The 13,803-nt window shown below is 36.6% G+C and overlaps 2 protein-coding genes and 1 long non-coding RNA gene across 3 annotated transcripts; 1 reads left to right on the forward strand and 2 right to left on the reverse strand.

Moving 5' to 3' along the window:
• Nucleotides 1-3,334: 3,334 nt before the first annotated feature.
• LOC126756207 (uncharacterized) lies at nucleotides 3,335-5,800 on the forward strand. The gene is made up of 3 exons (XR_007666557.1): nucleotides 3,335-5,264; nucleotides 5,323-5,425; nucleotides 5,701-5,800. It is a non-coding gene; the product is annotated as an uncharacterized LOC126756207 (long non-coding RNA).
• On the reverse strand, nucleotides 5,543-6,215 carry LOC126756206 (uncharacterized). The gene is made up of 2 exons (XM_050469089.1): nucleotides 6,005-6,215; nucleotides 5,543-5,930 (listed from the first exon to the last, which is right to left on the reverse strand). Exons 1-2 carry the CDS (start codon nucleotides 6,172-6,174, stop codon nucleotides 5,690-5,692), a joined length of 411 nt encoding a protein of 136 aa, XP_050325046.1. The 5' UTR covers nucleotides 6,175-6,215; the 3' UTR covers nucleotides 5,543-5,689.
• Nucleotides 6,216-11,083: 4,868 nt separating this feature from the next.
• On the reverse strand, nucleotides 11,084-13,803 carry LOC126755367 (nestin-like). The gene is made up of 2 exons (XM_050467888.1): nucleotides 13,416-13,803; nucleotides 11,084-12,766 (listed from the first exon to the last, which is right to left on the reverse strand). The coding sequence occupies exons 1-2, from the start codon at nucleotides 13,621-13,623 to the stop codon at nucleotides 11,175-11,177; spliced, it is 1,800 nt and encodes a 599-aa protein (XP_050323845.1). The 5' UTR covers nucleotides 13,624-13,803; the 3' UTR covers nucleotides 11,084-11,174.

Here is a 13,803-nt window from a genome sequence, read left to right on the forward strand (position 1 = left end):
GAGAAAGTTCTCAGAGTTAGGCGTTCAGTTGTGGGCTAGTGACTAAGGTAATGGTGTAATCTCCTAATAAATTGTGCAAATCGGACTACTATCGGGCTGCCATATAAACTGATCAAACCAAATCAAATTCTTAAAGGAATCTTTTGTATCGTGGACTCGAAATCTGTTATTTTTTAGTGACAAATACCAAGTCTCACATAATATTTGTGACTCTTATATAAGAAATTAGTCAGTTCAGTTGTCTTGCCTTTGTAATCAGCTCTTTTTAAAATACCTTTAAATATCTTGAACAAAAGTTTAGTTTTCAGTGAAAATTTCGAAATCTAATAATCTCAAATAATTTAGAACCACCTTAATGCACGCAAATTTGTTTTGAAATTCATCATCGCAATTGAATAAACGCATAAAAAACTTTTCCAAATACTTTTTGAAGTTCTCCAACAACAAATTATTTTACTGATTACAGAGCAAAACCTCTTCTGAAGATGCTAACTCATTTAAAAAGTGCTAGAGAAGCGAGTTTGAAGATAACGAATAAATGAAAAAATAATAATCAAAAGGTGCCAGCAACGATTAGTAGGTAGGCGGGTTCCTTCATAGACCTTTAAGTGAGACTAGCGATTCTACTGCATCTTAAATTTCTGCATTAATTTGTGCTACTCAAGTTAACCTCACTTTGAACCCACTCCTCATTAAATTGCAAGCATATCTCATTAATATTTTAATCTTTAAATTTTTTTATATAAACCAAGTCAGAATGTTTTCGCACCGATTTTCTTGCATCATACCTTCGACGCGATTAATGAAAAAAATGTATGATAAGACATTGATAATGGACAGGCAAGGTGAAATTTGCGACTACGATCAGCCTCGAGCTCAAATCGCGTTGCCGCGTTTGCGTAATTGTGGTTGTTAATTTCATTCATAAATAAAAATTTCGCTTTTTGGCGATTGCGTGTAGATGTCTAATAAAGTTATAGTACTCATATATTATATTGATGGCGACTTTTATGAAAATTGCTCAAAATTATTATAAAAGTAATTTGGAGAACGCGTAATTCATGACTTAGCAACTTGTGTAGACATTTAGGAATCGACAGAGCATATTCTCATGTATGTACATTTTCATGTGTTAGGGTGATCCCAAAGCATTTTTCAAACCGAAATTTGTTCGTAAAGGTATGCCAACTTGTCCTGGAGAAAAAATATCCCACCAAAATTTTTTGAAGAGGTACCTTTTTCGAACGGAGTGGAGCAATGAAGCTAATTTCTATTTGAAAATTCCAGAAAAAGCACTTTTTGGAATGGTCTTCAGCTCCTTCAGCGAATTTTGTTTTATCTCCTCGATCGACTGAAAACGGGTTTCACGGAGCGGTAATTTCAGTTTGGGGAACAAAAAAATTCGGTCACAATCATGGCTCGATGTGAAAAAAATTTAGCTTTATCGGAACGAGTTGAGCATGGAAGCGTTTCATTCCCAAAATCATTCGAACGCATTCGCGAGAGATGTCGGGCTCTCTTGCCATCTTTCCAGTACTTGCCTGACGATTTTCAAGTACTGTGTCCTTTACTCTTTTAAAATTTTCATCACTTGAAGCGGTTGAAGGTCGCCCATCACGAGGCATGTCTTCAACAAACTCTCGACCACCTTTGAAGGCTTTGTACCACTCGTAGGTTAGTGTTTTTGATAAAATCGAATTAATTTCCGGGTGCCTTTTTGTCACAATGTATATAGTATATCCACCAATCCATGACACTAGACTTAAAACACATAAAATTATTTCCATCGACAAATTATAGACAACCCTAATATTTTTCATATATAGCCATATTTCAGACACTCGTCCGTCTATGTGGGTACGCTAATATGCCTTGGTGCTAATAGATTATTCTGCAGTGATTACAAAAGCAATAAATTACACCTGGGAAAAATCTCATGCGTGTTGTTGTGGCTGCAAACTCAAAACATCTATATACTCTTCCCCCGTCGATCCGTCGATCCATCGCGCATATCCACCCACTACATATGGTAGTTAAGCAAGCAACTCAACTTGTCACCGACATTTACTATTCTGCGGTGGCAAAGGTGTTATACAGGGTGAAATTGTGTCTATTAACACGCCCATCAGCCAAACAGGACCGAAACGGCATGTGTAAAATGCAGTATAAAAGGGGTTGCATGTTGACAATTAAGTCGTGTAACCTCGCTTGGCATACATAAAAACAGGTAATATACCATAATATGAGTAATAAATTATAGGTTCTGCGGCATAAGGTGAACATTTAAATGATGCGGCAGAACGATGGAACGAGTATACATATGAACATATGAAACAGGTGACATGGCAGGCGAACTTTGCATTTTTTGTTTAAGTTTTGGAATTTAGAAGGTGACCAGTGCAATTATTGTGCGACTACCGAGCAATTGAACTCTTGAACTCGTGTGGTCGCATGGTCGGTGGGGAGAACAAGTTTGAGAGAGTGAGATTGTAGAAACGTACTTCAGGCTTGATTTCCAAACAGAACTCTACAAAATCAAAAGGTCCTTTTTAATTAAATTCGTCATTGCATTTCCACTGTAAAGGTTATCTTCGAACCGGATTTTGTATATGTATTTACGGAAGATATATGCACAAGCATTTGCAATGGCTCAAGGTGCTGAAGTGCATGAAATAATGATGCGTAAGGTTATCATTTCGATTGATAGCGTTGATGTCGCCATATTTTGATAATTAAATATTTTATTTAGTATTACATTGAAGTTGCAATAAGATCCCGCTTAAATGAAGTGATTATAAATTTTGTCATTTTTTTACATTAGCAGTTCGGCACGTAAAACTGTAGACGTTATGAAGTAATATAAAATTCGGTATAATAATAATTATTTTTTCTCAACGTTAGGTGGCGCTGTAGTCAAGTTGAAATATTTTGAAGCTGAGCTTCTTCCTAAAAATTATACTGAATGATTTTACAAAGACAACTTTAATATTTTTGACAACAAAATTATCAATTTCGTAATTTCTAGGAACGATTTTTAGTTTACAGATCAGTTTTCATGCGCATTTAGAATTAGAAAACCTTTATACTTATTGAGGAGTTTTGTAAAATTCGATGAAGTTGTAGAAATAATTCAAGAAAATTAATTACCGATTTCTCCGATTGAAATTATGAATTTTTAACATGTACCCTTATGTATTATATACGCTATAGAGGTACAAACTGAGCAGTATAACTAGATACTTGGCAGCTGCCAGTCTCGCGACTCGATACGATGTTAGTCACAAGGTGACATCACTGTAAGCCGGCTGCCTGCGGGCTCTATAAAAGAAAGGCGGGCACCATGCCTGCCCAGTGCTTAGGTGACACTCGCACCGCGATGTGTTGTGATGTGAAAGTCGCAAGGTGACATCACTGTAAGCCGGCTGCCTGCTGGCTCTATAAAAGAAAGGCGGGCACCGTGCCTGGCCAGTGCTTAGGTGACACTCGCGCTGCGATGTGTTGTGATGTGAAAGTCGCAAGGTAACATCACTGTAAGCTGGATGTAAGCCCGCCGCCTGCTGGCTCTATAAAAGAAAGGCGGGCACCGTGCCTGGCCAGTGCTTAGATGACACTCGCGCCGGGGATGTGTTGTGATGTGAAAGTAGCACCAAGTTTATAACCTTCGATCTCAGAATGAATTTGTTTTTTGGATCGATGATGGCTTTCCAAGGGATTTTTTATGAAATTTTAAGTTTTCATACACGCATAAGCCTTTAAACCTATTCAGCGGCTTTAATCGTTTAAGGACATTAATGCATAATATATGTATGTATAATATATATAAGTAAGGGTACTAAGAGATAATTGTTGAGAAACAGCTCACCTGTCGGTTTAGCTACTATTTACATGAATGCATAGTAATTACCCAAAAATAATTATTTGTATAGTTAACAGGGTTAAGTGTCAAAAGGATGGGCCAAAAACGACACTGGCCAGCTATTAAATATACTTACAAGTGCAATTGTTGTAATAAATCGTCAACCAGCAAATATTGTCAAATGTTAGCTTTCCAAATGTAAGTCAGCCATTGACAATGATGCGAGCCATAGATAATGGGTTTCGGAGTGTCGCCTCAAGTACAAACCCCTTACATTAGACTGCAGACAAAAACAGCGTCACATGTCCGCGCACAACTACATATAGACAGACATATAAACAAATATACACATGGATATTACGGAACACCTTAGAAGGGTATCATCACCGTTATACAAACATATACATATATGTATGCATAGCTGAAATACGCACATTAAGAAATCTGAAAGGGTCGGAACGGTGCATAAAGCCAAAAGCAAACAATTTAAGTAACGATGAAAGCAATTATTTGTTATTGCATTAGCGACAATTACCGAATGTTATTAGTTCACAAAAAGAAGCCCTCTATTAAATATTTGAGTGCGGTGCAGATATCGGTGAATATATGGTGAGACATATGTATGCATTACCTTCAATAACTGGTTATACTGCTAAATAAAGAACATAAGAAGTAGCTGTCATCCTCCTTTCTTCTAGTTGCTTAGAGCCTTAATTTACTCAACGTCTTCGGTTAGACCCATTATAGCTCTATGCAGTAGACTCCGAAGCACTATTGCCTTTTCTGAAAGAGTATTGAAGAATGCTGATATACACAGAAGAGTTCGTTCCAATTTCGTAAAGCCGTAGGACACAGCCTCGCCCACAAAACGGAAACCTATAATTTTCATAAAAGTAAACGCATTAAGTTAACATGATCAGCTTGAACGAACGCTATATACTAAAATAACCCGATAGCATAAAATGTGAACAAGTATCATTGACGCTAAATGTAAACAGAAGTTGTGGACTTGGCTAAATGTAAACAAAGGTTGTTGTCTTGGCTAAATGTAAACAAAAAGGTCAATGATCTCAACAAAATGTAAAGAATAGAGTTATGCTACACTTGAAAGTATTTCCTTTGCTTTTATCCTTTCAAGTTACAATGATATAAAATGTGCGGGTTTTCGCGAACTTAGCCCTTCCTTAGTTGTTTAATTTGTTTATTAAAAATCCAAAACTTAATGAATTCGGTCACAATAGAAGCTTCTAAATATAATCTGGGAAAATCCATGCCAGCAGACACTTGTAGCCAATGCTGATTGCTAGTGATAATAGAAGTATGTGCAACTACTTAAGCCATCTCTAAGCAGTCCACCTAGCGAGCCCCTGTTTCCGGCTATCCTGGTACACCTGGTGACCCTAAGCAGGTGAATAAGTTGAGTCTAAAATGCGTCTTTTATTCTTATAAATATTTTTTATTTCCAGATAGCCGACTTTTTTTTATAGTAGGGGAAGCACAGAGAGCTGGAGTGCGGAACTTTAGTCCGCTAAACCTAACCTACTCCCAACTCAAGACTTATGGGTACTCGTAAGTTAGCTGTTGTCAAGAAGGCTAGAGGTCTAACCAATTATCTTTAACCTTTAACCATAAATTATGTCATTCTGAAGTTCACACATTAAAGTTAAAACAAAATATCTATACATATTGTTAGGAAACCTTTGGTTTTTAATTATTTAGTTATTATTTAATGCAAAATTTTATGATTTTCTTTCTAAAGTGGTACTCTCTTAAACACACACTCTCCCTCACTCTCTCTCTCTCTTTCTTTCGTATTATATTTATCTAAATCTTTTACATTGTAGACGGAATGCGTGAGCTACACGATGAACTCAAGCTCGTGGTGCTGATTTTCTGCAACTCACAAAGCCGATCCCATGCGATATTGAACTGCCGTGGTGTACGCGCCAGTGCCAGACGTGCAAATGGTCCCAATGTTCTATAGCCATTGTTTATGCAACGTACGAATCCGCTTGAGGAGAGCTCTTTTAGCGCCATTTTCACTTGTGCCTCGACATCACCACAAGCATAACCCCTGAAGGCAATAAAATCATGGGTTATTTGAACTATAGCTAATTTTTTTCGAGGCTTATGATAGTAGGAACTTACTCCTTCTTAAGCATGTCAATAATGTGATACTCGTTTAGGCCGCGCAGAAATTTCGGATGATCCTGAAATAGTCGTATAGTGTCGATGACGAACAGCGGCACGTGCAGATGATAAATATTACGACGCAGACATGATGTTGTTGGTTCACAATCGCGAATGTTGCCACGCATTTTCGTACTCTATTTGAATTGCACACTTTTTCGCAAAATATAATGGTAAATTTGGAAAAAATATATATGTTTGTGTATGTATAATTATATTAATTGCTATAGGTTTAAAAAATATATTGTAATTGTGTGTAATTATTGCTGTTCGAGCTAATAAATTTTAATGTTTCGTATGACAAATTTGAACAAAAAATGTATTCAAAAATTGAAAACTAAATGATAACCGCCTAAAAGCAATGAATTTTATGGAGAATACCCAAACGAGTACTTTAGAAGTTTTTAACTATTATTTTTGTACTCTCATAGTATATTGCCCAGAGATTTATATAAGCTAATAGCTACAATAACATGAAAATGAACGAGATAGATATAGTGTTCTAAAGGGCTTTTTATTAAGAAATGCTTTATTCCTGTGAAAGTACATTCGATGCCATTATGTATGGAACTTGATTTCTTTTGCATGGCTACCACGGGCGCGTTTGCAGAAGTACAGACGCTGAACCCAATTTTCGAAGGTTTTGAAGCACAAATCGACCGATACTGCTGAAATTTCACCGTCGATATTCGTACGAAGTTCATCAATCGTCGCTGATTTGTTGGCATAGACCATAGACTGGACGTAGCCCCACAGGAAATAGTCTAACGGCGTCAAATCGCACGACCGAGGCGGCCAATTGACTTGGCCATTTTGTGAGATAACACGGTCACCAAACTTGGTTTTCAATAAACGTGTGTAACATTCGCTGTGTGGCTTGAGGCGCCATCCTGTTGGCACCACATATTTTCCAAGTACATATCATCGAAATCGGGCCAAAAATATTCGGTTAGGAATGAGCGGTAGCGATTCCCATTCACAGTAACGTGGCGGTCTTGAACATCACTGAAGAAGTACGGCATATTGACGGCGTCGGCTCATAAACCGCACCAAACCATAATTTTTTCGGGATGCAATGGTGACTCATGGAGTACGTGTGGATTACCACCTGACCAATAACGCATATTTTGATTATTGACGAATTCATTCAGCCAGAAATGAGGCTCATCGCTGAAGATGATTTTTCGATGAAAATCCGGATCATTTTCAAGTTGTTGCTCAGCCCAGTTTACGATGATTCTTCAGTCCTTGCATCAATTTCTTCTTGTAAGCATGTAGGTCAAGATTTTTTCACAGAATTCGCCACAACAACGTCACACAGATGTCCAATGCTTGAGTGTGACGTGTGAGAGACTGATTTGAGTTCTCCTCAATTAACGGGCACTTCTTTGTCTCACTGGCAGAGGAACATTTTGTTTTGCTCCTGTGGATTTAAATTTTTCCACTAGATGCTAAATTGTTTTTCTGACAGGACAATTATGACGATCATAAATTGAACGTAGCGCTCTTAAAGTTAAGGCAATTTTAAAAATTTTGACTCGATGTTGGATCGTATATCTTTCCATAATGAAATGGCTACCCTTGCTAAAGAGAAATGTCAAAAGAGCGGTTTACTTTTGTAGCTCCCTATTGAAAATATAAGAAATTCCATAATTTGCATTATAATTGGGGTACTCACAAGCCGTCGTAAAGCATCGTAAAATCGTAAAATTATCAATTTTTACACTTGCTTAAAAAAAATGTTGTTAGATTTCATACAAAAATGAGTTTACACATTTACAATTCTCAATGCTATGTTTTCGAATCGTTATAACTTATAACTTTATGAGACTTGTGAAAACCTTAAATGACAGTTTTATTTAGATCCAATTTAGTTCTAATATCGTTAGATTATTGTTGCCACTTTGAAGATAACTTCATACTGTCGCGCTTAAAGAAACTCTCGCCCTTATTGGCAAAAAAGTGGGACAGTCGATTTTCACAAACATCTGTTGAGGAAAACTCATCATAGAGATGGTAAACACTTTGTGTCATGCCCGGACTATAAGATACCTGTATAAGATCATCCCAAGCAAGGTTGTTATTGGATATGGAATTCTTCAAACCTTCCGCCCTTGGATTCGGTACTAAAATTTTCGTAAATTGATACTAAAATTTTCGTATCTCGATTTTTATGCACATTACAGGAATCTAATATATTTGGCTGCACGCGAAATTATCTCTTCTTACTTCGGTTTTATTTTCTTGGTCTTGTACAGCCAATTTTACTCCTAATTACTTATGGAAAAATACGCGTTTTAGCAAACATCGGCCCCTTACCGATTTCCGAAAGCACATGTTACCAATTTATTTACGCGCTAATGTCATCTAATTAGAGGTGTCATTAACAACCTGCCAGCAAATTAACCCCGACAAGCCAATATCACATTATTCCACATTTTTTATGTTTACTTATACATATTTACGTATCCATAACATATTGGTTCACTTGTTTTACATTCAATAACAATTACATTCATTGGATTTATTACCTTCACATTTGTAATTGTTGGTTTGCTTTATTTCGGTATACTTATGTATCATATAATTTTCCTTATTCTTTGTTATTTGAAGGTACGGCCCATCACATTATCGTCTACTGTATTTTTTTCATATACTAATTATTATTTTGAAGCCAAAATAAAAATAATAAGGCTGACATACAAATGTAATAGTATAATGTTCTTATAGGTACTAGAGAATTCACTAAAGAAATAAAATTATCAAAATACAAACTCTACATATATGGACCACCGTGAATACTTTTCATACCATGAACATGGTCATAAGAGGACGCATGCTAACTTTTTTTTGGAACAAGTAGTAAGTAATAACATATTTTTAAATCACCGAAGGAAGGGGTTCTCAGAGAGTTCGTAAGCTCTAATCCTATAATATTATAATTTCAAATGCTTCGATTGTAATTTACAATATCTTACGGCAAGGATAGAAACTACTTAAATCGCCATGAAAACCTCCTAATGCTTTCAATTGTCTCTAAAAGTCACTAGCGCAGCTGTATGGATTACTATGATAGCGGGAGATAACGGAATTTGTAGAAACACAAATTTCGAACAACAATTTGTGAAAAGCCTTATTTTCAAATTCGTTTCGCCCTAAAAAGCTAATCACAAAAATCTAAAAGCAACTTGGAACCAACAACAAAATAGTCGAAGCTACCTTTATATGAAAACAATCTGGGGGAATTTCGAGTTCACGACCCTGACAAAGTACATAAATAGCTATGAATAGTACATGTAGGTAGGCTTAATAGCTGAAAGTGTTTAAATACACAATTCTACTTGGTTCTACGTCAAACTTTTTGCTGTATAATCAAAGGGTCCTAACTTGTTGTCGGCATATATTAGGTATTTGTGAAAATCCCACGAGCTGGAATAACCAAAAGATTAAAGAAGCAAGTTTTTTAATCTAACACACACTCATGCAGAAAAAATAATTTTCTAAAAATGCAGTTTTCAATGTAATTTTTACACGTATGTATTTGCGGTTACATCAAACTTCAAATTCTTATCACTACTGAAAATAAATCTCGTGACCCTATAAGCACAACTTTCGCATTAAAGCATTTCGTAGAGTGATTTTCCGATAGACATATTTTTAAACAAGCTACGTAAATACACGTATTAACGCTGACGAAAAGGCGCGGATCATTTTAAATATATACATACGTATTTATATAAGAATGTGTCAAATCCTTCATGATCCATTAAAAAAAATTGTTTGTGAGTACATATTCATATTTAATGAAGAAAATGGTGATTTTTTCATTTTCGAAAAAATATATTGATGCCTTGTGTTTTTATAGTACTTTTTATATATTTATTGTTTATGTTTTGATAATCTTAGTTTAGAGCAATTGAAAATTGCAATTGGAATTTCGAAAAAGAAAAAACAACCTTATTGAAAATAAGCAAAAAAATTAGCTTTGGCTGCAGTGAAACTATAATACCCTATAGAGTGGTTCAGATGTATTTTATAGTGAATATTAACATAAGATTATTATACTGAAAATGTTCTACGGATCATTCTGAACAACTTCGCCTGGGTTCCTAAAAGAACAGGTGACTGAACACTCCGAAATCCTCACATCAGTTGGATTCGCCAAGCCGAACTCTGGTGGCTCCTTCTCTGCCCATATACCGGCGAGGGACACACAGATAGTGGTGATGGCTAGTGAAGGGATTTGCTGTCGGAAACTCTCTATCAACTCTAACTCCAGACTTTCTGACTATTGCAGTATTTTCCAAGCCGAGGTTGCAGCTATTAAGATAGCAGTAGATTTACTGCTCCGGAGTGCAGCCTCTTTCAGTGAAGTGACTATCCACTCAGATCCACCAATCAGAGTTGCGATACTAGCCTTGAACTCGTTTATAGTGCTTTCATGGCTGGTCGAGAAGCGTCTAACCACGCTATTAATAGCATCGAGTGTTTTGGTGATAAGACTGGTATGGAAATTGCAAAGCTGATGAGCTAGCAAGAAAATACACCCTAGAACCGCTCTCGGTAGAATGGGAGCGTGTCGGCGCTCTCATATTCCATTGTGTTCTACTACTATATAGCTGGGCTTCGTGGAAGATTGGCCAGCGCTGGGATACAAGCGCTGTCGTAAAAGCCGTTTGACCCAAGATCGATCGAGGAGATCTAGTGATTTCTTTGTCCTCAGCAAAGCTAGTCTCTCCCTAGTTGTGAGGCTTTTAACAGGCCGTTGTCCTATTAGGAATCCTACCAGGCGCCATCTTCAGATGCTGTATGAAGAAAATGAGGTGGAAACAACTCAACACTTCGTTTTTGACTATCCCGTGTTTGGAAGGCCAAGACTTAAAGCGCATTTTTTTACTATTTTTCTCGAATCGTTTTATTTTAATATTATGTTTATAACAAATTTATTGATTAACTAATAATTTTAATATTTTTCACAAATAAATAATTTTAATTCGTGCAATATACATATTTTATCATAAAAAGTATAACTCAATATTGCTCGGAATCATAATTTTTATTTCATAATTTAATTTTGCTTTTAAACATTACAATGATTAAAAATTAACATTTTATATTTTAATACATATTAATCTATTGTATTATAATCATCGTCATACATATACCAATCCACAATGGGGTTTTCAGTTTCCTCACTACTCTTCGATTCGTTCGATTCCGTTACAAAATTTACTCTTTCTTCACTACTCTTTGATTCGTTCGATACACCAATGGGTGTTTCAGTTTCCTCACTACTCTTCGATTCGTTCGATTCCGTTACAAAATTTCCTGTTTCTTCACTACTCTTCGATTCGTTCGATACACCTATGGGTGTTTCAGTTTCCTCACTACTCTTAGATTCATTCGAATCATTTAGTGGGGTTTCAGTTTCCTCACTGCTCTTCGATTCATTCGCATCAGTTGCATCACCAATTACTATAAACTTTTGATGTTCTGTACTACATTTATCAAGATTCTCTCTGAGAAGATCTAAATCATTACTGCTAGACTGAAAAGCCATCATAACACATAGAGTTTTTTGTTGCGTTTTCATTTGTTCATCAGTTGCCGTTGCATAGTTATATGTGTCGCCATTTTCCAATTGTTCAACTATTTCGCTTGATTCTAGAGAATTCATTGTTGTTGGCACAAATACAGCATCATAATTATTATTGTCGGCCTCTTCACTGCTCTCTGTAGTTTCTTCGCTTACAGTATTTTCTTCGGAAGATTTTATTATATCGTCCAACTCATTATCAGAATATATATCTATGTATCGATTATTATTCTCTTCACTTCCTTTTTGAACATGCTCCTGACTTCCTTGAGAATTATATGTCTGTTCATCCAAACTATTGTAATCCGTTGGTGCTTCAGTTGTATGTAGTCTCCGATAATTAGCATTGAACCATGATTCAAAACTTTCTTCCGGTTTCTCTGTTTCGTTTTCCTGTTCGCTATTATCTGTATCTTCGTCGTATGTCGGCGTCTTTACAATCGGTCCGAAATGTAGACGCAGCCAACTATTAATATCTTCAATTTCCTCTGTGGCATCTCGTTCGGTCGAAAGTTCTGCACTGTCAACTTGTGCTTCGGTTACTTGCTCCTCCGAACTCATATTTTCGTTTGTATATGCTGTTGAGAAAAAGCTGGCATAATCATCCGAGCTCTCATCACTGCTACCTTGTATGCGCGCAGTTGAGGTTGACTCTTCATTGCCTTCGCTAATCACTTCGTTTTTGAATAGTGCCATGAAGTCTCTTAATAATGCTTCGAAGGCAGGATCCAGCTTCAAATTTATATTAACATTCATATCCTTTTGCTGATTCGCGTTTTGCATTAGCAAAGTGTCGAGTATATTCTTAATATTAGTGTCAACTTTATTCACCGAACTCTTTATCTCACTTGTATCTTCGGTAATTGAACGCAGCTTCTCTTGCAGCAAGCGCTCTGCTTCCATTAGATCACGTGAGTTCGTAGGGTTATTTCTGGCTGCTCCATAAGTAGCAGGCGCTACTGCTAAACTTTTGATAAGTGTTGAAAGTAGCTCCTCGCTTTCGTTGTTCGTTTGCTGTGGAGCCAATGGCCAACGCGCGTACGATGGCCTAGGTGACCTTAGAAGACCACGATTGCGCCAAAAGCCGTTGCTGCCATATGAATTAGTGGCGTAGTTGTCCCGTGCTGTAAAAGGAGTAAAGTGTAAAATTAGTGAGAAACATATTTTAATGTGTTTGTGTGCATTAAGGGTTAGAGCAGTCTAGGTTTCTCAAAAGGACGATTTTTTAAAGCTTAACGTACACTTTATGACCCTAAAAATATTATTCATTTGTTAGAATATTGAAAAAATTAACTATGCCCAAACCGGTATAGTGTCCAATCTTCGGGTCAGTCACGAAAAACATTAAACGCTTTTAACTCGAAACTGCATTTTTTAGCACTTGGAGACTATTGCACGTATCCACTTGAAATTTTAACTGTGGTTTTACAATACTATTACCTAGGCGTCTTTTGCGTTATAATTTAATATTTTATATAACTGAATAGGGACATCATGATGACCTGAGTCGATATAGCCGTGTCCATTTGTATATGCGCGAAGTAGTTCTTCAGTTTTTGAGATATCGCTCAGGACTTTGCACATCATACCATTCTTCCCAAGAAGCTGCTCCTTTGTCGAATCCGTCGATATTGGATCACTATAGACTATAGCTGCTTTGTGTGCAAAGTAAACGTTCAAAATTCGATTCACTTTTGCTTATTTTATTATCAAAGTGAGACCTTTTTGAGCTCTCTAAACTGATCTAACCCTTTAGCGCAAACGTACACCTACCTTTCTGCTCAATTTCCATTATCTTTTGAAAATCCAAATAGCTTGGCGGCGCCGCATAATCCTGCACACCACAGATACGTACCGTACGTATTGGCGTCACAGGATCGCCAGTCATTACGTTGTGATCCCTACATTTGAATCCTTCCAGACTCAGCGCACTACTTGTGGCCACACTTAATAATGCAATTAAGGCTATCTTCAATGCCATTGCGTCTTATTGGTTGGTGCGTCAATTAGCACAGTAATTTATTTATAAAATGTGTGTATTAATACGCGTCGTAGGCAAACAAAATTGATATTTGAGAACAAAAATTGCAACAATTTTAAGTTAGATACTTTCACGAGCAGTGATCGCAAGAGACTGTGTGCCAAGTAACTACGTCTGCCG

This window comes from Bactrocera neohumeralis, chromosome 4, assembly GCF_024586455.1.
Source record: "Bactrocera neohumeralis isolate Rockhampton chromosome 4, APGP_CSIRO_Bneo_wtdbg2-racon-allhic-juicebox.fasta_v2, whole genome shotgun sequence".
NCBI lineage: Eukaryota > Metazoa > Arthropoda > Insecta > Diptera > Tephritidae > Bactrocera > Bactrocera neohumeralis.

What these genes read in the sequence shown, in the direction of transcription:
- LOC126756206 (XM_050469089.1), bottom strand. Translation starts at nt 6,174, where the DNA reads ATGCGTGGCAACATTCGCGATTGTGAACCAACAACATCATGTCTGCGT. An exon ending in ATTGACATGCTTAAGAAGGA is followed by an intron (nt 5,931 to 6,004) that starts GTAAGTTCCTAC and finishes TATTGCCTTCAG; the next exon opens with GGGTTATGCTTGTGGTGATG.
- LOC126755367 (XM_050467888.1), bottom strand. Translation starts at nt 13,623, where the DNA reads ATGGCATTGAAGATAGCCTTAATTGCATTATTAAGTGTGGCCACAAGT. An exon ending in AATGGAAATTGAGCAGAAAG is followed by an intron (nt 12,767 to 13,415) that starts GTAGGTGTACGT and finishes CTCCTTTTACAG; the next exon opens with CACGGGACAACTACGCCACT.